At 36.4% G+C, this 25,263-nt stretch overlaps 1 protein-coding gene across 1 annotated transcript in view; it reads right to left on the bottom strand.

Annotated features, from left to right (window-relative positions):
* Nucleotides 1–341: 341 nt before the first annotated feature.
* The window catches only part of LOC110288954 (vomeronasal type-2 receptor 116-like), a 41,188-nt gene continuing 16,266 nt past the window's right edge, over nt 342–25,263 (bottom strand). Inside the window, exons 2-6 of the mRNA XM_021155180.2 lie at nt 20,579–20,873; nt 19,263–20,054; nt 12,599–12,814; nt 10,221–10,344; nt 342–2,099 (exon numbers count right to left, since the gene is read on the bottom strand). Coding sequence (XP_021010839.2) covers nt 1,171–2,099; nt 10,221–10,344; nt 12,599–12,814; nt 19,263–20,054; nt 20,579–20,873 — 2,356 coding nt within the window. The 3' untranslated portion in view covers nt 342–1,170. The remainder of the gene's footprint in view (nt 2,100–10,220; nt 10,345–12,598; nt 12,815–19,262; nt 20,055–20,578; nt 20,874–25,263) is intronic.

The following is a 25,263-nucleotide window of genomic DNA, read 5'->3' on the forward strand; positions in this document are numbered from 1 at the left end:
ATTTATTTATTATTATATGTAAGTACACTGTAGCTGACTTCAGACACACCAGAAGAGGGCATCAGATGTCATTACAGGTGGTTGTAAGCCCCCATGTGGTTGCTGGGATTTGAACTCAGGACCTTCAGAAGAGCAGTCAGTGCTCTTACCCACTGAGCCCATCAGCTATCTTTCAAACAGCTGGATGTGTCCTACATTTTGTCAAACTATGGATATGGGCTGTAATTGGATTGCTTTGGTTGATTAATATTTTACTTTGGATAATAAAATATATTTCTAAATGAACCTTCACACTAAGTTAGTATGCAAAACATAATCCCATTCACTAGAATGCTGTAACATTATACATTTTTTATTTAAATTATGATGTGGTAGATTCAATATAAACAAATATGTTAAAACAGACCATTATATGTTAATTAAATTCCATGAGAATTTACATATACCATGTCATTCATTTTCAAATATGGTACATTGAAAATTAAATAAATAATAAATTTAAGCACTAGTTATATAACAATTGAGTTTTTATCATGATTAATTAACAGACATTAACACTATATTCCAGCTAGGCAGTGGTGGTGCATGCCTTTAATCCCACCATTTGGGAGGCAGAGCCAGGCAGATTTCTGAGTTTGAGGTCAGCCTGGTCTACAAAGTGAGTTCCAGGACAGCCAGGACTACTCAGAGAAACCCTGACTCAAACAAACAAACAAACCAACCAACCAACAAACAAACAACCCCCCCCCAAAAAAAAAACAAAAAAAAAAAAGGAAAGAAAGAAAGAAGTTATATTTCAATGGACTTTCCAATCTAAATGTTTTGCTATTTCAGGCAGAAGAAAGAATTAAAGAATTCTCATGATGTTTAATAAAATTGAAACAATAAATGAAAAATAGGAGTTTCTATCGAGAAAGTAGACAAATATTTGGCATGATCCAGGAATGGTGCCATCACGTGTTAGACTCAGAGGAGTTGAATCACCAGAGGATATGTGGTCTTCAATCATGGAAAATAAATGGTGTTCTTATTATAACACTATAATATATATGGATAATGGAATAAAACCTGATAAAATTGCATTCATTCTATAATTGTATAACATTTTAGAATGATATATGAATGATGCCTTTTATGAAGTTGTTAACATAAAAGTTAATTTTTTTTCAACTATATATTAGGAAAATTCTTCCTTCTAGAAGATGTCTTCTTCTTTATATGACTAAATGCATTCTTTTCTGGTCTCAATAAGATAATGTAACACTTGGGACCAAATATGAAGGCAAGGAGTGAAGTGCTGGAAGCCAAGATAGCGAATACTTCCAAAGCCACCATGACCTTCCCTTTTGTGCTGTGGTAGACAGGAAGAAAGGTGACCCAGACACAGAAGAATACCAGCATACTGAATGACAGAAACTTGGATTCATTGAATGTATCAGGCAAATTTCTAGACAAGAAGGCCATGGTATAACTCCCAAGGGCCAAGAAGCAGAGGTATCCCAGGACAGAGTGGAAGGCAACAGCTGAGCCCTTATTGCACAAAATGATGATGTGTCCATATTCAAAATGAGCATCTTGGTCAATGAATGGTGGAGAAGTTGTCATCCATATTCCACAAATAAGAAGCTGGATCAGGGTGCAGATAGGAATGATGTAGTTTGGACCCCTTGATAACATTAGCCACCTTACTATTTTCCCTGGAAAACTGACCTTAAAGGCAAGGACCACAGTAATAGCTTTGGCCAACACAGTGGCAAGAGCCATAGTGAAGGCAACTGCAAATGTGGTCTGCTGAAGGATGCAGGTTACTGTGTTTGGCTGACCAATGAAGTTCAAAGAACATAAGAAACAGAAGGTGAGTGTGATGAGCAACATATAACTCAGAGCTCGATTATTTGCCTTGACAATAGGAGTGTCTCTGTGTTTCACAAAGATGCCAATAATAAAGACAGTAATTGCTGATAAGCACAAAGTTATACTGGCTAGAGCCATCCCCAAGGGGTCATCATAGGCCAGAAAGCTCACAGATTTTTGGAAGCAGTTGTTTTTCTCTGTATTTGCATAATGACTCTCTGGACACTTCAAGCATTGGTCTACATCTGGTCAGAAATATATGTTATTTTGATATCAGGAGTCCTGTCTATGATGATTCCATTTTTTTATTAGATATTTCTAAGGTCAGTGACTGTCACAGAAGTCACTGTACTTTGTTGTCTCATGGACAAAGTAATTTAAACATTGTTATGCATAAGTCTAAATTTATAAATTGCACCTTTTCCTTACATATTTTTTCCTCATTTATGTTGACATATAATAGAATTTAATTCAAACTCTCTTTAAATAGTACCATCACACAACTTTCCTTCCCTCAGTTTTTACTCACAACTCCTTGTGCTCTCTATATCTGTTAAATTTTAATAACCACTCAGTCCATTCAGTATTGACAGTATCTGAACAACTGGGGATGGCTTCAGGTGGAAAATATTCAGATTTTCAAGCACTACCTTTTCAAAGAAAAATATTGTATCTTTTCAGGTACCATTCAACTTCCAGTAAATTCCTTAAAAAATTCATGGTTGTGATTTAAATTTTACTGTCTAAATGCCTTTGTTCTCTGTACATACAATATTTCTCTGCCTTTACTGACAACTCTGTAACTCTTTTGAAAATAATTTACAATACTAAATTACATTGCAACAATCTGCAGTGGCCCTGATAGTAAGCATAATTCACAGATCCTCTTTAACTTAAACATGGGAATTCTAAATTAGAGGAAATATTATTTGCAAAATATTTCAGATAATATTTTCTTATATGCGAATCCTAAATACACTTTTCTCCTTAAAATTCATTGTATTGATTCCTTTATTAAGAATCCTATGGCTTAGCCGGGTGATGGTGGTGCACGCCTTTAACCCTAGCACTTGAAAGGCAGAGGCAGGTTAATTTCTGAGTTCGAGGCCAGCCTAGTCTACAGAGTGAGTTCCAGGACAGCCAGGAGTATACAGAGAAACCCTGCCTCGAAAACAAATAAACAAACAAAACAAAAACAAAAACAAAAACAAAAACAAAAACAAAAAAAATCATTGTGTTTTCAAATTCTGTTCATTCTCTGCTGTTGTTTGTGGAATAGACACTATTATATTTGATAGCTCTCAAAATCACCCAATAATATGTTTTCATAACACTTGAAGCAAGCATATATTTTCACATAGAATCTTCTTAGTAAATGTGAGAGATTTATGAAAGATACTCTGCTCTGCAACTTTTTAACATTTTCATAAATACTATGATTAACATAAAATAGATGTAGCAAAACTTATAAAATGCATTATGTTGGTATGGGTGTTTGAATATGGTTGGCCCAGAGAGTAGCACTCTTTTGAAATGAGGCCTTGTTGAAAGAAGTGTGTCACTATGGAATTGGGATTTAAGACCCTCATCCTAGATGCCTGGAAGTCAGTCATTTCTTATTAGGTTTCACCTGAAAATATAGAACTCTCAGCTCATCTTTTGCCATGCCTGCCTGGATGCTATTATTCTCCAGACTTTACAATGGTTTACTGAACCTCTGAAACTGTAAGCCAGTCCCAATGAAATGTCCTTATAAAAGTAGACTGTGCCAAAATGATTGTTTACAGAATTAAAACCCTAATTAAAATATAACTTAGTATCTGGAGTATGGTATTTCTGTGATAAACCTGACCATGTTTTTGGTTGAAAATGTGGATTTTGAAATTTTGGATTTGGAAAGGAGTAGAAAGCTTTAAGTGGGGCTTAATGTGAAATACTTGTAGGAATATAGAAACTTTTGTTGCTGAAGGTGATTTTAACTGTGGAAGCCTGGTTCTAGAGGTTTCAGAGGAGAAGAATCTTTATATGGGGCTACTCTTGTTATATTTTGGTGAAGTATGTGGCTTCTGCCCTTATCTAAAGAGCCTACCTGAGGATAAGATAAAGATGTTTATATTAACTGAATTAACAAAGGAATTCCCAAAAGGCAGAACAGAGGCTTTGCTATCTGGTTAAATTTCATGAAGAATATTTTCATGCAAGCATAGCAAGCTTAGAAAGAAAAAGTAGAAGACAAATGTTTCAAATAAAATTAAAGTGGCACCAGGAAATGAAATTAACATGAAGCCAGGCAGTGGTGACACATGCCTTTGATCCCAGCACTTGGGAGCCAGAGGCAGGCAGATTTCTGAGTCCGAGGCCAGCCTGGTCTACAAAGTGAGTTCCAGGACAGCCAGAGCTACACAGAGAAACCCTGTCTCAACAAACAAAAAACAAACAAACAAAAATTAACATGAATGCTAGCTTCAAGGAGATAAAGATTTAAGAAGTAGTAATCTCTGTGCAAAATCTCACCCAACGAAACTATTGATTGTATTTGCAGTTGGAAAGGGATTACTTTGGAGATTTAATATGAAATGAACTACAATCCAGAAATAGAGGGCAAATAGGTGATCCAGATCTTGAAACTGAAAGCCACAGGCTTTTGACCCAGATCATGTAAAACAATGGCCATGAGTTTAGGCTAAGGCATGATGTTACACTTCTTTAATCCCAGGAGGTAAAGAGAAGTCGATATCTGAGTTTTAGGTCAGCCTGTGATAGAGTTCCAAGTAGAGATAAGCTTAAATACAGGTGTGATGTATATGCATTACAACTCAGCATTCTGCAGTCAGAGCCATACAGATCTTTGAGTTCAAGGTCAATTTACTGAGCAAGTCCAAGAACAGCCAAGCTTGTGCAGTTATAGAATTGTAAAATAAAAGCTAGTAATGAAATAAGGGGGAGGATATTCCAGTCCCAGTAAGCAGCAAAACTCAGCAGCATTGGCCATATAACTCTGGATTATGGGTCAATAAGAGAAGAAGACTATCAGAAAAATTGATTCTGGTTAGCCAGAGCTAAGAAATTAGCGAAAAGTAAGAATAGATCAGCATCAATGTGGTGAAATCATCTGGGAAGTGTTTTCTGAGTGTAAAAAAGTTGTGTTCCATAGATACCCAAGGTTATACCTCGATTTGTAGCTTGAATTGGTGTTAGAGTCACCCCCATGTTACTGGAATTGATAGTATGAATGGGTAATGGATGTCTGATACTGTGAGAAGCGAAGAAATGACATTGGTGAAGGTAAAGCCACAGTTGAAATTGATAGTACAGGACTAGAGGGGTCATGCAAAGAAGGTGAGTCTTAGTACCATGAAGATAGCCTATGAGAAGCTACTGATGAATCCTATATGCAGTGCAAGACCCCAGTGTACTGTAGATGCTAATAGCATGAGTTAATCACCAAAACCACCAGGAAAAGTAGAGTAGAGTCCACCAGAGCCTAGAATGCTACAGAGGGCAGAGTTGGAGAAATAATGCAAGTCCTTTTCAGGAGCCTAGAAGATCATTTCTAGAACCCAGAGTTTGGAAGGAGAAGCAATGCTGTTGAAATTGCCTTGGAAACCCCCAAATGTTCAAGATTCGAGAGCCATAGAATATCTGCTGAGGGAAGCTGCTCGCAGGGATTGGAACCAGCCCAGGTGAAGGAAGTGTGTTGAAGTCAACAAAGATGAAAAAGTAGTGGAGTTCTGAAAACCTCCTTGACATTAGATATGGAAATCCAGAGTTTGGAATTTGCCCCACTGGTTTGTATCTTGCTTTGGAGTTTACACTGAAGAAATTGAATTAATCTCAGAAGAGTCTTTGAAATTGTATTTTTAACATGGTTGAAACTGTTATAAAATATGTGCATGTTGTAATTTGGACAATATGTACTTTTAAAATGCTATGTCTGGCTACTGCCTCAATAGACTTAAGTGTTTAAACATGTCTATAAGGCCTAGGCAGTAGAAAGTTCTAGTTTGAATATGCTTGTCTCAGGGAGTGGCACTATTTATAGGTGTGTCTTGTTGAAGGAAGTGTGTCATTTTGGGCATGAGCTTTAAAAACCTGTTCTTACATACCAAGAAACCAGTCTTTTACTAGTAGCCCTCAGAAGAAGATATAGAATTTTCAGTCCCTCAGCATCATGTCTGACAGGATGATGCCATGCTCCTATGTTAATGATAATTGGCTGGACCTCTGAACTGCTAAGACATTGCCAATTAAATGCTGTGCTTATATGTGTTGCATTTTTCCATGGACTGGACTCAGTTGGCTCTTCAACCCATGGGAGAATTCAGTTTGGCAAGGAGTCAGCGAAAAAAATGACAGGAACAATGGGAGTGTGATCTGAATGTAATTTCTCAAAGCAAGTATCAGACTTGTAATACAGAAGATCAACAAGAAATCTAGACAATACATCAGCCAAGTACACCGAGATGCATAATGGCTCTTTACATAAAACAGAGAAAATGCATAAATAAAAGCTGACAGTAGTCAGGCAGTGTTTACAACTGAGATAATATCAGCCCTATCTAAAATTAGCTATTCACAGGAGCCAAGTGAAAGGACTAATATGTCTAGGTGCAATACTAGTCTATTGTTAAACCCACCACCAGGTCCCTTAGTAAATACCTAATTATACTATTTTTCTGGGCCTAGTGAAAAACACGTAACAGGGAAGTTCTGTTCTACTAAACCTTTCATGAATAATACAAGACTCCATTTCTGCCTTAAACCACAACCCACCTCCTTTCTACTATTATATAATGTAGGCTGCCATTCATGTCTGTAATGAGAATTCTACGTTTACTATTTTGAACTAGCCCTGAGATTTCTAGCTCCTATCCAGCAAACTTTGGGATGCCTGATTACTAACTATCAACACTGGAAGCATTTCATCTGAATGAGTAACATTATTATGAAATTCCAAGCCCAGGGTCAGCTCAAGGAGTGCCTAGGTCATTGGTGAAGGCCAGGAAGCAAAGTTCAACCTAATTAAGCTATTTGTCAAATCATACTTTGGAGGCACCTATAATAAAACAATACTGAAAGAAAGCACACAGAATCATTCATCAACTATAGCATGGACAAATCTGAAATACATCTGTTTGTGGGGTGGCAGAAACTTTCCAGGAGACAAGTGTCCTTGAAATATTATGCCTCAGGACTGTGGCCAAGGTTTGGGGCTGCCACACAGTTTTTACAGAAGTGGGTGTGGCAGCCTTTGTCATGGTGTTTGTTCATAGCATTAAAACTCTAAGATACTGGATTACCCAATATTTCTATATTACCCCTTCATATTAAAAGCATTGCATGAATCAGGATTTCAAGGCCCTTATGTAAATATAATAAAAACAATATATAGCAAACAAATAGCCAACCTCAAATTATCTGGAAAAATACTTGAAGCAATCATTGCTAAATTAAGCAATAAAACAAGGTCACCCACTCTCTTAATATTTATTCAATATAGTACTCCAAGTTCTAAATAGTTCAATAACACAACAATAAAAGATCAAGGGGACACAAATTTTAAAAGAAATATTCAAGGTATCACTATTTGAGGAGGATACATAAGCAACTTCAAAAATTATACCTGAGTCCTTCTACAACTAATACACAACTTAAGCAAAGTAAGTGAATAGTAATTTAACTCAAACAAATTAGTAGCCTTCCTCTACCTGAGGATAAAATCGATGGTATAAAATATCATGGTGTAACTCTTAATAAGTAAGTTAAAGATCTTCATGACAATAATTTCAAGACTTTCATGAATGTCATGTAAAAAGAACTTAGAAAATGGAGCAACCTCCCATGCTCATAGATTGGTAGTATTAACATAGTAAATATGGCCATCTTACCAAAAACAATCAACAGATTCAATGCAATCCCCATCAAGTTACCAACACAGTTCTTCATAATTATTGAAAGAGCAATTGTCAAATTCATATGGAAAAACAAAACAACAACAACAACAACAACAAAAAAAAAAAACAACCCAGCATAACAAAACTATTCTTAACATGAAAAGAACTTCTGAAGTAATTATCATCCCTGACCTCAAGCTGTACTGCAGAGCAATAGTGATAAAATCCACACTGTGTTGGTACATATATTGATAGATCATTCAATGGAATAGAAGTGACAAAGAATCCAAAAACATACAATCAAAAGAAAGAAAGAAAGAAAGAAAGAAAGAAAGAAAGAAAGAAAGAAAGAGAGAAAGAGAGAGAGAGAGAGACAGAGAGAGAGAGAGAGAAAGAAAGAAAGAAAGAAAGAAAGAAAGAAAGAAAGAAAGAAAGAAAGGAAAGAAAGAAAGAAAGAAAGAAAAGAAAGAAAGAAAAGAAGAAAGGAAGAAAGAAAAGAAGAGGATAGAAAAAAAGAAAAGAAGAGAAGAGGAGAGAAGGCATATTCAATGAATGGTGCTGGTCTAATTAACAATCTGTATTTAGAAAAATGAAAATAGATCTATATTTACCACTTCAAAGAATATTCAAGTCCAAGAGAATAAAGGAACTTAGCATAAACCAAAGATTTCACAACTGAGGAATAACAAATGGCTAGAAAGCACTTAAGAACTAAAGTGCTTATTGATCAGTGAAATGCAAACCCAATCAACAAAGAATGGCTGAGATCAAAAACTCAGAAGAGAGCTCATGCTAGCAAGGATGTGGACAAAATGAAACACTTCATTATTGATTTTGGGATTGCAAACTGGTACAACAAATCATGAAATCACTCTGGCAGTTCCTCACAAATTTGGAAACAGACCTACATGAAGACCCAGCTATACCAATCTTGGGTAAATACCCAAAAAATGCTCCAACATATCAAGGGACATGTGCTCAACTATGTTCATAGTGGCCTTATTTGTAAGACCAAAAGCTAGAAGCAACCCAAATGTCATATAACAGAAAAACGGATGCAGTATATATGGCACATTTACACAATGGAATATTACTCAGTTATTAAGATCAATGTCATTATGAGTTTTGAAAAAAATGGAAGAAACTACAAAATATCATTCTAATTGTGGTAACCCGGACCCAAAAGGACATGCATCATTTGTTCTCACTAATACATTAATATTAACCAAAAAGCATAGAACACCTAGGATATATCCCACAGATTTTAAGAAGTTTAGGAAGCAGAAAGGCCAAGATGGTGGTAAAGGAATGGATTAATGAACTGTGGGAGGGTTGCCACAGAGTGGGAACTATGACTGGATTGTAACTAAGTAAATGAATTCATTAAATGTAGTGTGTGCTTATAGATTTAGAGAATTGTTCATTTCCATAATAGGAGGAAGCATAAAAGCAGCCAGGGATAAATTCTGATTTGAAGGCAGCAGCAGCAGAAAAAAAACAAAACAAAACAAAACAAACAAACAAAAAAACAGACAATATGTCACATGGACTTATAAAACTAAAACCATTACCTAGATGTACACCTCCCCCTAAAAGACCACAACCCATAGTCTTTTCTAATGGGCCCAGTATCAAAATAAAAAGTTCTGCAAAACTCTATCTAAAGAGAAGAAAGAAAGTTACCAAAACTTTCAGTGTACAGAAGACTACAAAATATTACTGTTTTCTAAACACAGAGAAATTGTACCCATAAATTCATAACATACAAGAAAATGTGGTAGATGTAGTCTGGCTTAACACAGACAAGTTACTGCATAGATATTGGAGGTATCATGAATATACCTCTCTCTCCAGAAAATGGGGTATTAGCATTTGATAGCTACTGGGAGGATAATCAGTTTTTCTTTTCAGTGTTCAGAACATGGTTGCTTAACAAGCTTTATGTGACATGCACACATGTAAGTATACATGAGTGTCATGAACTGTATTAGATAGTTTAATTACAAATTTTGGGAATTAGGAAAGGGTGAAATAATTCTGGAAGGAGTATTAGTGTTGAATGTGATGAAACACATTATATGAAATTATCAAAAATTAGAAATGAGCTGTTAATTATATCTATGAAGATGAAACAGATCTGAGCCTTATATGTTTCATAAAAATCATTGAAATACATTTTAAAAAATTATCTTTGATACTTAATTAGTGAAATGAAAAGCATTGAAAAGTACAGGGGAATATATTGTATCTTCCAATGTTAATATTGGCACTGGATTAAAGACATAAGTTAAGAATGATTGGAAATGGCTGTGCTAAGTTATTTCAAGGAGATGGTGATGCATATAATATTGAAATTCCTTTCAAAAAGTAATAAAAATTCATATTTGACTTCTACACAGACTTTTTTTTTTAACTTTCCAGCACATTGTGGAATTCAGTGGATAAATAGGAAGTTTTTAAATTTGCATCTACCTGTCTCATTAGAAATCTCATTGTCTGCACAAGGAGTGCACTTGTAGCAGCAGATGGCCTTGCCCTCCAGGGTTACTTTCCTGAATCCAGGCTCACAACTCTCACTGCACACGGACCTCGGGATCTGAGAAGAATGAAAAGAATGTTATCTAATGACTAGGGTTTTATGAAAAATCATAAAAGCACAGCTTTTGAAGGTCATACAATGAAGGGCGAAGTATTATTATTAACACCTAGAGTTATTTAACAGATTATTTGTATTAATTAACGATGGGGAACTGGAGGACACCACGAGAAAGTCCCAGATACTAGGAAAGCAAGAGACTGCCAGGATCCAATGTGGATTACAGTTGCTGAGATAATCTACAAAGTGTAGGGAGAACCTGTAGAGACCATATTCAGAGGTTAGCATAGGCCTGGTTGAGTGGTGGGGCCACCCACCTATCAAAAATATATTAACCAAGAATTGCTCTTACCTAAAGAAAATACAGGGACAAAAAGAGTGGAGGAGAGACTGAAGGGGAAGAGATCCAAAGTCTGCCCCTCCTGGAGATCCATCCCATATATTGTCACCAAGCACAGACACTATTGCTGATGCCAAGAAGTACTTGCTGAGAGGAGTCAGATATAGCTGTCTCCTGAGAGTCTCTGCCAGAGCATTTCCAATACAGATAAGGATGCTTACAGTCATTCATATGACTGAGTACAGTGACCCCAATGGATTAGTTAAGGACTGAAGGGGCTGAAGGAGTTTGCAACCCCATAGAATGAACAACTATATCAAGGAACTAGTACTACTAGAGCTCTCAGGGACTAAACCACCAACCAAGGAATTCACATGGAATGATCCATGGCTCCATCAGCATATGTAGGAGAGGATGATCATATCTGGCACCAATGGGAGGGAAGCACATTGGTCCTCTAAAGCCTTGATGTCCAGCATAGGGGAATGCCAGCTAGGATGATGAAGTAGGAGTGTGGGGGTGGAAGGAGCACCCTCATAGAAGCTCGTGGTGGCAGATGTGATGGGGTTTTGCAGATGAGAAACCGTGAAGGGGGATAAAATTTGACATGTAAATAAAAAAATAACCAATATTAAAAAAACTAATAAAAAACAAAATAAAAATTATGCCATTGAAAAGGCAAATGTGCTTAAATTTTTGTCTGAGCATTATCATAGTGTTAAAAATTTTGGAATTTTAACGAGTTAATGACAAATTTGTGAAACCTTAGTGACTAGGAACATGATAATGGAGTCCATGGGGGTCCACCTAGCCTAACACTATCTTTATACTTTCTGACACCTGTGTTGAACATCTCAGCTTCCACCATTATTGTGAATCTTGACTGTCAATTTGAGAAGATTTATAGTTATAATGGAGGAAAATATACATATATTTGTAGGAAGAAATATAGAGATAAATTTAGCTAAGGAGAAAAGGTTAAAATAAATTTTAAATATCACTATTTATTGTACAAATGGCACAATTGCAGAGAAGATAGAAAAGAGCTGCAGTGTTCCTTGCTTTCTGCACTCAGAGGATGATATATCACCAGCATCCTCTAACATTTGAAAATCATGCATTTTCAAATATAATGCCCTGTACTCTCAAATTGTTCTGTAAGTTCTTTCAAGTTATTTATTAAACATTGGATGAATTAGGACATAATGAGAATAGAAGGGCAATTATAGAATGCTAATGGATATGATATATGATATTTGTAAAGAAAAATATTCCCTATAGGCTCAATCATTTTGGTGCTTATTTCCTTTTTGGTGACATTATATATGAAGTTATTGAAACTTTAGAGGATCCAGACTTCCTGATGAAATCAGAACAGAGTGGTTGGGAATTGAAATATTAATTTTTTCCCTAATTCCAGGATTCTAACTTTATTTACTGTTAATACTTGTGGATATAAACCTTTTTTTCCATTTCCTATGACTCTCCGGTAGGACCACTTGTTTTCATGCTTCTATCCTTTGTAGACTCTGATACTTCTAGATCATAAAACAAAATACAGCCTTTTAAAGATCATTTTTGGTCATAGTATTTGATCATACAATAAAAAATAATTTGATATTGTTTTATGATATTAATAACACAGAAGGTATTTTTCTCAAGTACATTAATGCATGAGTCTTTTGGAGATGAAAATTTTCTCTTACCATGTGTCCCATCCCTAATTTGTGGCTAATGGAGGAAAGCTAATCCTCATATGGAATACTATATACTTCCATTAATCTGAATCAAGGAAAATAAAAAGCCAGTATACTAGAATTTCTTTATGGTATTTTATACTGATCATCATTATATCAGAGAACATAATTGCCTTAGAAATATAAGCACAAATCATTTAGAAAATACATAACCTACCTCTGAAAATGTTTCTGGCCATTGAATCATGTGTTCAGATAATGACAACTGTTGACCTTGGGGAGCATTTGCAGAAAAGGATCCTATTTTCACTTTCAATCCAAGACCTTTTGGTAAGTTCCAAAGGTTAAAAATATCATATTCTGTATTTATTGTCTGTCTCCAATCTAAACTTCTTTTTTCTCTTATTTCAATGTTCTTCAGAAAAATGTTAAGCTTAAAGGGAAACATAATTTTATATTACATTGTGCACAAGGGGCAGAACAAGGCATCTGGTTTGGAATGAGTCTTTTTGTTCTTAATTTCTGTTGTTAACATCAACATCAATGAAGATTCCATTAATGATGAGAAATTGAAAACCTGAGTGTTCAGTATACCATTCTGCTTCTGAATTATTACTGATCTTTAAGTGAAAAATATGATCCAAGCTCAAGTAATCAATCAGTGACAAGTGATCTATGAAAAGATCAACCTTTTTGAAATGTAGGGAGACCCATTTGCCTTTAAAGTATCTGCAGAGATTCAGTATCTAAATTGAGGTTGCTGATATCTAGAAATTAAGTATACTGCATGATTTCTATATAAACCAGTCATCCTTGTTTCACTTAAGTGTCTCTGTTTTAATTTCTCTTGTAACACACCTATAAAGCAATAAGTCTTATGATTGAAACTATTGCATTTAGAATATTATACAGCTAAATATGATGGCACAAATTGGATTTTAACTAAATATTTTTGCTCCTCATATCTCGCACAAAATTTACCAACATCTTTTTTTAAATTATTTTTATTAGATATTTTCTTCATTTACATTTCAAATGCTATCCCAAAATTCCCCTATACCTTACCCCCTCCCTGCTCCCCTATCCACTCACTCCCACTTCTTAGCCCTGGCATTCCCCTGTACTGGGACATATAAAGTTTGCAAGACCAAAGGGCCTCACTTCCCAATGATCGCTGACTAGGCCATCGTCTGCTACATATGCAGCTAGAGACACGAGCTCTGGGGGTACTGATTAGTTCATATTGCTGTTCCATCTATAGGGTTCCAGAAACCTTCAGCTCCTTGGGTACTTTCTCTAGCTCCTCTATTGGGGGCCCTGTGTTCCACCCTATAGATGATTTTGAGTATGCACTTCTGTATTTGCCAGGCACTGGCATAGCTTCACAGGAGACAGTTATATCTGGGTCCTTTGAGCAAAATCTTGCTGGCATATGCAATAGTGTCTGCTTTTGGTGGCTGATTATGGGATGGATCCCCAGGTGGAGCAGTCTCTGGATGGTCCATCCTTACCTCTTAGCTCCAAACTTTGTCTCTGCAACTCCTTCCATGGGTATTTTATTCCCTATTCTAGGGAGGAATGAAGTATCTACACGTTGGTCTTCCTTCTTGATTTTCTTGTGTTTTGGAAATTGTATCTTGGGTGTTCTAGGTTCCTGAGCTAATATCCACTTGTCGTTCAATGCATATTAAGGGACTTCTTTTGTGATTGGGTTACCTCATTCAGGATGATAAAATCCAGATACATCCATTTGCCTAAGAATTTCATAAATTCACTGTTTTAATAGCTGAGTATTGCTCCATTGTGTAAATGTACCACATTTTCGGTATCCATTCCTCTGTTGAGGGACATCTGGGTTCTTTCCAGCTTCTGGCTATTATAAATAGGGCTGCTATGAACATAGTGGAGCATTTGTTCTTATTACCAGTTGGAACATCTTCTGGGTATATGCCCAGGAAAAGGTATTGCTGGATCTGCCAGTAGTACTATGTTCAGTTTTCTGAAAAACCATCAGACTGATTTCCAGAGTGCTTGTACAAGCTTGTAATCCCACCAGCAATGGAGGGGTGTTCTTGTTTTTCCACATCCTTGCCAGCATCTGCTGTGACCTGAATTTTTGATCCTAGCAATTCTGACTGGTGTAAGTTGGAATCTCAGGAATGTTTTGATTTGCATTGCCCTAATGACTAAGGATCTTGAACAATTTTTGAAGTACTTATCAGCCCTTCGGCATTCCTCAGTTGAGAATTCTTTCTTTAGCTTTGTACCCCATTTTTGAATGGGGTTATTTGAATTTCTGGAGTTCAACTTCGTGAGCATTTTGTCTATATTGGATTTTAGCCACTTATCAGATTTATGATTGGTAAAAATTCTTTCCCAATCTGTTGGAGGCCTTTTTTTTCTTATTGAGAGTATCTTTTGCCCTACAGAGGCTTTGCACATTTATGAGTTCCCATTTGTCAATTCTTGATCTTACAGCATAGGCCATTACTATTCTGTTTAGGAATTTTTCCCCAGTGCCCATATCTTCAAGACTTTTCCCCACTTTCTCCTCTATAAATTTCAGTGTCTCTGGTTTTATTTGGAGTTCTTTGATCCACTTAGACTTGAGTTTTGCACAAGGAGATAAAAATGGATCAATTCACATTCTTCTACATGATAACCACCACTTGTGCCAGAAACATTTGTTGAAAATGCTGTCTTTTTCCACTGGATGGTTTTAGCTCCCTTGTCAAAGATCAAGTAACCATAGGTATGTGGGTTCATTTCTCGGTCTTCAATTCTATTCCATTGATCTATCTGTCTGTCGCTGTACCAGTACCATGTGGTTTTTATCACAATTGCTCTGTAGTATAGAATGAGTTCAGGCATGGTGATTCCCCCAGAGGTTCTTATATTGTTGAAAATAGTTTTTGCTATCCTAGGTTTTTTGTTATTCCAGATGAAATTGCAAATTGCCCTTTCTATACTCAGTGAATAATTGAGTTGGGATTTTGATAGCCATTTTTTAACTGTATTAATCCTGCCAATCCATGAGCATGGGAGTTCTTTGCATCTGAGATCTTCTTCAACGTATTTCTTCGGAGACTTGAAGGTCTTGTCATACAAATCTTTCACTTCCTTAGTTAGAGTCACACCAAGGTATTTTATTTATTTATTTATTTATTTATTTATTTATTTATTTATTTATTTATTTATTTAGTGACTATTGTGAACTGTGTTATCTCCCTAATTTTTTATCATCCTGTTTATCCTTTGTGTAGAGAAAGGCCATTGGTTTGTTTGAGTTAATTTTATAGCCAGCTACTGTACTGAATCTTTTATCAGGTTTAGGAGTTCTCTGGTGGAATTTTTGGGGTCACTTATATATACTATCATATCATCTGCAAATAGTGATATTTTGACTTCTTCCTTTCCAGTTTGTATCCACTTGATCTCCTTTGTTGTCAAATTGCTCTGGCTAGTACTTCAAGTACTATATTGAATATGTAGGAAGAAATTTGCCAGCCTCGTCCAGTACATTATTTTACTGGGATTTTTTCCAGCTTCTCTGCATTTACTTTGATGTTGGCTACTGGTTTGCTGTATATTGCTTTTTTTATGTTTAGGTATTGGCCTTGGATTCCTGATCTTTCCATGACTTTTACCATGAAAGGGGAGTTGGATTTTGTCAAATGCTTTCTTAGCAACTAACGAGATGATCATGTGATTTTTTTCTTTTGGTTTGTTAATATAGTGGATTACGTTGATGGTTTTCCATATATTAAACCATCCCTGCATCTCTGGGATGAAGCCTACTTGGTCATAATGGATGATTGTTTTGATGTCTTCTTAGATTCAGTTTGCAAGGATTTTATTGAATATTCTTGCATCGATATTCATAAGGGGATTTAGTCTGAAATTCTCTTTCTTTGTTGGATCTTTTAGCGTTTAGGTATCAAAGTAATTGTGGTTTCATAGAATGAATTGGTTAGAGAACCTTTTGTTTCTATTTTGTGGAATAGTGTGAGAAGAGATTGAATTAGGTCTTCTTTGAAGGTCTGATAGAACTCTGCACTAAACCCATCTTGTCCTGGGCTTTTTTTTTTTTTTTTTTGGTTGGGAAACTGTTAATGATTGCTTCTACTTCTTTAAGGGATATTGGACTGTTAAGATCATCAATCTATTCCCGATTTACCTTTGGTACCAGGTATCTGTCTAGGAAGTTGTCTATTTCATCCAGGTTTTCTAGTTTTGTTGAGGATAGCCTTTGGTAGTAGGATCTGATGATGATTTAGATTTCCTCCGGATATGTTATGTCTCCTTTTTCATTTCTGATTTTGTTAATTAGGATACTTTCCCTGTGCCCTCTTGTTAGTCTGGCTAAGGTTTATCTATCTTGTTGCTTTTCTCAAAGAACAAGCTCCTTATTTGGTTGATCCTTTGAATAGCTCTTTTCATTTCTACTTGGTTATTTTCAGCACTAAGTTTGATTGTTTCCTGCTGTCTACTCCTCTTGGGTGAATTTGCTTCCTTTTCTTCTAGAGCTTCTAGGTGTGCTGTCAGACTGCTATATTATGCTCTCCCTAGTTTCTTTTTGGAGACACTCAGGGCTATGAGTTTTCCTCTTATGACTGCTTTCATTTTGTCCCATAAGTTTGTGTATGTTGAGGCTTTATTTTCATTAAACTCTAAAAAGTCTTTAATTTCTTTTTTTATTTCTTCATTGACCAAGGTATCACTGAGTACAGTGTTGTTCAGTTTCCATGTGAATGTTGGTTTTCTATTATTTATGCTGTTTATTATTTAATGCTGTTATTGAAATCAGCATTAGTCCTTGGTGACTCATTAGTCCCTGGGCTGGCATTTGTGTTCTCTTAGTGTCTATATAACATCTGTCCAGGATCTTCTGGCTTTCATAATCTCTGGTGAAAAATCTGGTGTAATTCTGATAGGCTTGCCTTTATATGTTACTTGACTTTTTTCCCTTACTGCTTTTAATATTCTATCTTTATTTAGTGCATTTGTTGTTCTGATTATTATGTGTCGGGAGGAATTTCTTTTCTGGTTCAGTCTATTTGGAGTTCTGTGTACGCTTCTTGTATGTTCATGGGCATATCTTTCTTTAAGTTTGGGAAGTTTTCTTCTATAATTTTGTTGAAGATATTTGCTGGCCCTTTAAGTTGAAAATATTCATTCTCATCTACTCCTATTATATGTAGATTTGGTCTTTTCATTGTGTTCAGGATTTCCTGCATATTTTGGGTTAGGATCATTTTGCATTTTGCATTTTCTTTGATTGTTCTTTTCATGTTCTCTATGGAATCTTCTGCATCTGAGATTCTTTCTTCCAGTTCTAGTATTCTGTTGCTGATGCTCACATCTATGTTTCCTGATTTCTTTCCTAGGGTTTCTATCTCCAGAGTAGTCTCCTTTTGGGTTTTCTTTATTGTTTCTACTTCCTTTTTTAGATCTTGGTTGGTTTTGTTCAATTTCATGCCCTGTTTGGTGGTGTTTTCCTGTAATTCTTTAAGGTATTTTTGTGTTTCTTCTTTAAGGAAGAAACCTGTTTAGCAGTGTTCTCCTGTAATTCCTTGAGGGTATTTTGTGCTTCCTGTTTAATGTCTTCTACCTGTTTAGCAGTGTTCTCCTGTATTTCTTTAAGTGAGTTATTAATGCGCTTCTTAAAATCTTCTACCACCATCATGAGATATGATTTTAAATCTGCTTCTTGATTTTTGGGTGTGTTGGGGTGTCCAGGACTCTCTGTGGTGGGCATACTGGGTTCTGAAGATGCCCAGTGTTCTTGGTTTCTCTTCATAAGATTCTTAGGTTTGCCTTTTGCCATCTGGAAATCTCTGGTGTTAATGTTCAAGCTGTCTCTGGCTGGAGTTTGATCCTCCTGTGATTCTGTTAGCCTCTGTCAGCACTCCTGGAGTCCAACTCTCACCTGAATTCCATTGGTCAGAGCATTCTCTACAGGCAAGCTCTCCTCTTGTAGGACAGGTGTCCAGAAGTCTAGAGCCCTGATCTACCTCCTGAGTCCTGGGGTCAGAACCCTCCCTGTAGGCTGACTTTCCTCTGGCAAGAAAGGTGCCTAGGGGTCTAGGTCTCAGCTCAGCCTCCTGTCTGAGGCTGAAGGCCCGAAGTAACCCTGACCAAGAAGCTCTGTTGCTTCTGTTGCCCACATGCTCTCAGGTGATTATGAGGATCTGGAATTGCTAGGGGTCCTGTGGTGTGGAGAGTCCTCTGGGGCCCTAGACACCCTCAGCCAGGTTCAAGCAGAAGATGGTGGGGCTGGCCCCTGACTTGAGGGGATCCCAGCCTCTGGTCATGCAGGATTGCTTCATCCCTGTTCCTGCTGGTGCAAGACTCTTCTGGATTCTTTGGAACTGATGTTGGATTCCACTGACACATGATCCTGAGGTGATCCCAAGGTCTTGCAGAGTAGAGAGTATTCTAGGACCCCTGGTGGCCTCCAGCGGTTTCAGAAGGAAGATGGCTGGGGGCGGGGATGGCCCCAATTGGAATCTATTCCAGACTCTGGCCTAGCGGTTTCCTTTGCCCCTGTTTCTGCTGGCACAAGAACCCCCCATGATTCTCTGAAGCTGATGCTGTGTTCCACTCACCTGTAATCCCGAAGTGATCCCAAGGTCCTGCAGTGTAGAGAGCACTCTCAAGCCCTTGGTGGACTCAAGTTGAGTCCAGAACTCATGCTGAGTTCAGAAGCATTTCACAACATCTTACTCTTGAAACTATCTTAACTTTTATTTAAATTTAGAAATTCAAACAATTCTGTGATTGAGGACAAAATTACTGAATTTTACAGTACCTAAGTTAGTGTTGTTGCAAATCTCATATGTCAGAGTGCTGACAATAAAATACAGTAGAAAGGTTATTACCTGCCATGGAAAGAACACCATCCCTTTGCCATTTTCATATGGTTGCATTTGAAGTTGTTGAAGTCTCATCTCATGGAGGCTGTGAGCCACAGCATACACACCATTGTAAATACTTGTGCTCTCTTCACTCATGGCCACATCAAATATGTGTCTTGGTAATACATCCAAAGAAGCATTGGTTTGACAGTTGTTCAAAACATGACAATTAATGTCAGAAAATGAGCACTTGAAGAAGAAATACCACAACTTAGGAAGATAAATGTCTTCAGGGTATTTATTAGGATTAACTGTTTGAATAAATTTGGTAAACTCTAAATTCTCTCTATAATTGTGCTTAAACATTAGGCTTCCATGAAATGAGTCTAACATGAAATAGTCAGTTCTGTCAGTAATATGATTTTCAGTGTTCATGACCCAGACAATCCATGTCAATAACCTTTGTCCAATATTTCTCATCACACCTTCTAGAGAATCAGTGTCACCATAAATAATTATGACTTTTGTCTCATCCATATTTTCCCAGAATTTGACAAAAGATGAAGTCCATGTGGCTGGGATCATTTTGACAAAAGCTATGCAGATTCCTTTTCTCTCCATCTCCTCCCTAAAATCTGATAGAATTTTATTTCCTTTTTGGTCATCTGGGAGGATGAGACCAACCCATGACCACTTAAAATGAGCAATCAAAGAAACAATGGCAAGTGAAAGAGATGTGTCTTTCAGTGCCATCTGGTAGAGAGAAGAATACTGACCACGGTCACTGAAGAGAGGATCATAAGGTCCAAAAGTAATCTAAAGCAAATTGGAAAGAAAAGGAAGAATTTTATTTTATTATTTTTTATTTTGTTTTTGTTTGTGTTTTTTGAGACAGGGTTTCTCTGTGTTGCCCTGGCTGTCCTGTAACTCATTTTGTAGACCAGCCTGGCCTCGAACTCAGAAATCTGCCTGCCTCTGCCTCCTGAGTGCTGGGATTAAAGGTGTGCGCCATCACCGCCCAGCTGAGGAAGAATTTTAAAACCAAATAAGATTTGATTCCTGAAGCAATAGATGATAATAGGAGAATATTTTAAAGCAACATTCCATTTACTACATTTTACAGAAATTTTTCTTAGGCCTATAAGTTTCAAGGGCTTACCTGATTTCATTTACTACACCAGCCTTTCTCTTTCAACCACAATATATATGGATTGATCTCCATGTGACTGAGTATTTCTTTAATGTTTGGATAATTGATAAATCACTCGTTCAGTTTAAAGATACTGATAATATGAACAAAGAGAACTGACTCTCAGTTCCCATAATCCAAATTTTCTTACCTGTGGAAATTTAAAGAGGTGAAGCAATGTCCCAATTTGGGCAGATGTTATCCATGATGTTCCTGTGAGGGCAGCAGTTAAATTTCTCTTTTTACAATTGTAATTAGGTAAAATATTTGTCTGTGAATGAGCTGTGAGCCAAATAACAGCATTCATAAGGGTTTCCTTCTCAATGAATCTGACATTGTAGAAATCAAATCCAAGAGATATGTTAGGCAAAAGATTGTGGTTCCCATTGATCTCCTCAATGGCAAACAGTAGAGCCAGAATATACTGATAGTTCTTAAAGTTATACCTGTGTAAGTGGCATAAAGTCACATAAGAAGATGATCAAATATAGCACACACACCTAGCTCTTCTGTACAATAAATTTTATAGTTTAACTTTGAATCTATAAAACATGTACTATAACTTCTGCACTCTATATCGATGAACTACATTGGCAAATACGTTAGATTTAGGTCTTTTATCATACTATTCATTATTTATAAATCCTTAAATCATACATTATTTATATTTAATAGTTTGATTCTTTACACATTCTGTTTACTTGTTTACAAGTCAGGAATTATTTTCTCCCAAATAGCATGTCTATATGAATGTAGATCTTTGGTCTACTGGGGTCTTTACATATGAAAACTCAGTACTTTTTTATTAACCCAACAATATTTAAAAGATGTTGGAGACCATACATTAAGAAAGTATGCCTTTCACAGTTTCCCACCCTAACAAGCCAAATGGCCTTGTGTTAAGAAGCCTGTCGCCTTCTCTTCCCAATCTCTTCCTGACTCCCAAGACTTCTAAGGACATGAGTTATGTGCTAAGCCCAGCTTGACACCAGGGACTGTTAAGGAGGAATCTACATTTCTGAGATAGGACTCAAGTTGCCTCCAGTCTACAGTCAGAATTCGGCCTTCATGTCCCCAGATGCCTGCTTCTTTGTTCTTTGTTAATTCCCCCTCAACCCCTCTCTATTTTCCCTTTGCTGTGTGCTTATGACCTGGTGTTTTCAGCCTAATAAACTGAGACCTTGACAGGAACCCTCCGTGGTCTTCTCCTTTCTTTCCCTTCTGCCCATTTCTCTTGCAGGTTTGCGGTCCCTCTCGTACCCACAAAAAACTGAGTCCTGTTAAATGAGACAAAAAGATATATCTTAACTAAATAATACCCTGAAGTTCATTTCTTTGCATGTGTCCACTGTAGCTATTTCTCTAATATAATTTTTTGAGTATGAGAGCATGGATGTACTATTGTCATAGAAAAGCCATAGAAAAGCTTCTTCTGTATCTGAATAAATGAGATTAAATGAATGAAGTACCATTCATTTATATTTTCATCATATGTCTATTTATGGTGTTTTTATGTGTAACTGCATGCAGGCATGTCTCTTAGAATATACAGTTGTATGAAATTCAGAAAGAATAAATTCAAGTAAAGGCAACTACAGGTTGATTTCGAACTATTCACCTTTCTTACAGTATATTTTATTTATTTGTTCATCAATTTACTTATTAATGCACTTATGCATTTATGCATTTTATTCATTTAATATTCTGTAACAATAACTCAGTAACACAGTGTCTATGACTTGACTGTAAGTTGTTGTGCATATCAAGATGATCTAAAACTCAGGAATAACCATCCATCTCTTTTTCTAGACTACTGGGAATAAAGTCTTGCACTAGGGTATCTGCCTTCTGGTTTTCTTTATTTTCTTATAACATTTGCCTAGGTATCTTCAGAGCAAACCTCTAGAGATTCTCTTTTTTCAATCTCCTATCCTCCATATGATCACTGGAACACAGGCATGTACTCATATTCTTTTGGGAGTTATGAACTCAGTTCCTTACACTTTGTGTGTGTTCTATTCTGTGAAACATCTCTTCATCAGTTTAATAGTTACTTTTGTAAAAAAAAGATACATTTTATTGCAAAAGGGCCCCAATCTTCACCTATAAAAGAATACTATTTATTATCTCTGTCAAAGTGGACCACAGAAAAGAGGTTCACTAAAATTTTATTGTAGAACTTTATCTTCTCTCCCAGTGCTTACAAATTTATGTCAAAAGCACTGCAAAGAAACTAAGAACCAGAGGTTACCAATAACCTCATGGAAACAATGAATTCTCTACACAAGAGGGAAGTTATAATGATGATCTCAACCTAAATATAATAACATACAATGATCTGTGAATGTTCAAGTGAATCAAAACCCCAACAAGGAAAATGGAGATCATTATGAAGTCCAAATCCTATTTAAGAGGGAATTCTTCTTAGAGTTTTATTGCTGTGAGGGGACACAATGAGCATGACTACTCCATGAAGGAAAACATTTAACTTGGGCTAGGTTGCAATTTCAGAGTTTAGTCTATTATTGTCATGGTGGGATCCATGACAGTATACCTACAGAAATGGTATTCAAAATTTATCTGAGTGTGTTACATCTTAATCCACAGACAGAAAAGTAGAAACTGGAGCAAACTGTCTAGACTTGTTCTTCTCAGGAGTATAACTCCACCAACAGAGTGACACACTTTCTCTAACAAATCCATGCCTACTAGAACAAGGACACATGTCTTAAAAGTGCCACACAGTATGGCCAAAACAGCTAAACAGGATAATATATGGAGCCAATCCTGTACAAACTGCTACAATATGCCTTGACCCTGATAGTGTTGTAGCCATAAAGTAGTGCAAAATGGATTTAGCCCAATTTAATTGCCCGGGTTGTTAAATAGCCTCAAGTTTGTTTGAAATCCAAAGTTCAAGTCTCTTCTGATATTTATGCAACCATGCAATGTAATTGCCTGAAAAAAGTAAAAATAAAAATGTAGGTCAGATACCTCCAACATATAATGGAATAGAATATCATTTAAATTTGAGAAAAAAGAAAATAGTCAGAAAATAATGTACCAAAGCAAGATCAAAACAACCTGAGGCAACTCCAAACTCTGCAACTCCATGTCTGATTTCAAATTGTTCTTTACATCTCCAATTCCTTTCATCTCTATTGACTTCAAAACACTTCTTTATCTTGGACATTTCCCATTCCCTGTTAGCAGTGTACTGGGCACTTATATTACATCTCTCTCATCTTCATCATGAGGAAATCCAGGCTTCTTGTTTGGAGTTTGTCATAATGGATCCTCTATGACTTCTTGCACAGACATCCCTAATATAATACTGACCTTGACAAATGTCTTTAGTCACAAAGAAAAATGCCGGACCACCATTCTTCAATCCTTGACTCTTACCGCCTGAACAACACAGCTGAACCTGCCAAGTTATGTTCCTTGATGGGCTGAAACATGGTTCCCTTATAAAATTAAATCTTTACCAATTTTCTATTCTTGTTGTTTTCCTTTACTTTCTAAGTTTGGATATCCTGAAACTCTATCTGTATACAATGTTGATGTCCTTAAACACCTTTTCACAAGTTGGAAGCTTAGCTGGGTAGAATTTTGTCCTGAGATTTTCACCACCTTTATTTCATTTAGAATCAGGCTTTCCTTTAACATCTGTATGTGTTTGAACAAAGGACTTAGGTCAATGGCAGATTTTAGTACAATTTTCTACTCCATCTGTACATTGTGTACTTTTGTTTCTCAGCTCTATACTTTTCTTTATATATTTTCATATGCTTAAATACCACTGACCACATGCCAGTGGTAATAAGAGGCTATGTTTACATTTTCTTTGCCAATGGAACAAATCTATACCCCTACACTTTAGCTTCAGGGCCACTTTTTGGACTAGGTCAAAATCCAGCTTAATTCTTTTCCAAGATATCTAAAGAGCAATCTTCAGGAAACACTAATATTCATCTCCTCTGTTGACTTGAGCCAGGAATGCAGAGATCAAATTACATTGAGAAACATTTTTTTTCTACATACTTCATTGGTTGGCTCATTAAGCAGCACTTAAAAATTATTTCACTGCCTTGTTAAAAAAAAAAAAAAGTATTCTTCCAAACACAAAAACATGACCTTGAAAGCAATAACCCTTTCTCTAATATCAACTTCTGTCTTCCTTGTGCTTGGTGGATCTGAAGATCCGCAATGACCATATTATGTCTTATGAAGGAAAACTCACAATTTTAGAGATCTTGTCCACTTCATCCTGGTTGGAAGCATTGCAGTGTGCAGGCAGAAATGCTCTTAGAGAAGGAGCTAAGTGTTATACATTTTTATCCACAAGAACTAGAAGTTAAGACCCTGGGCAAAACTGATTTTCTTAGAGTTCTAAACCACCCTTTCATAGGGAAAGTGTAACTCTCTAAAAGCCACACCTACTTCTAAAAGGCCCTTCAGTATGGACTAAGAATTTGCACACATAAGTTTATGGGGCCCATTTATAGTAACAGCACAAAAATATTGCTATTTGATAACTTATAGAAGGAGAGTCAGTTTTCTTCAATAATGTGATTTCTTCTAGACGAGTCTCATTCTGGGATGGCCCCACCCTCAAAGTTACTAAGGCAATACAAAGTGGACTTGATTCAGAATTGTATTAAACTTTGTCAGGAACATTTTCTCTGAGTGCAAAGGTGATTTGATGATGTTGTGAGATTTTGTTAAATTAACTTCCTAGAAAAAGCAAGAGTACTTTGTTAATGAATTAAATTCATCCTTACTGGCATGTCTAGGACCAAAAAACATAGAAGTAACTTCAACATGTCCAATAGA

Source organism: Mus caroli, unplaced genomic scaffold, assembly GCF_978045245.1.
Source record: "Mus caroli unplaced genomic scaffold, Mus_caroli_1 scaffold_18, whole genome shotgun sequence".
NCBI classification, from domain to species: Eukaryota; Metazoa; Chordata; class Mammalia; order Rodentia; family Muridae; genus Mus; species Mus caroli.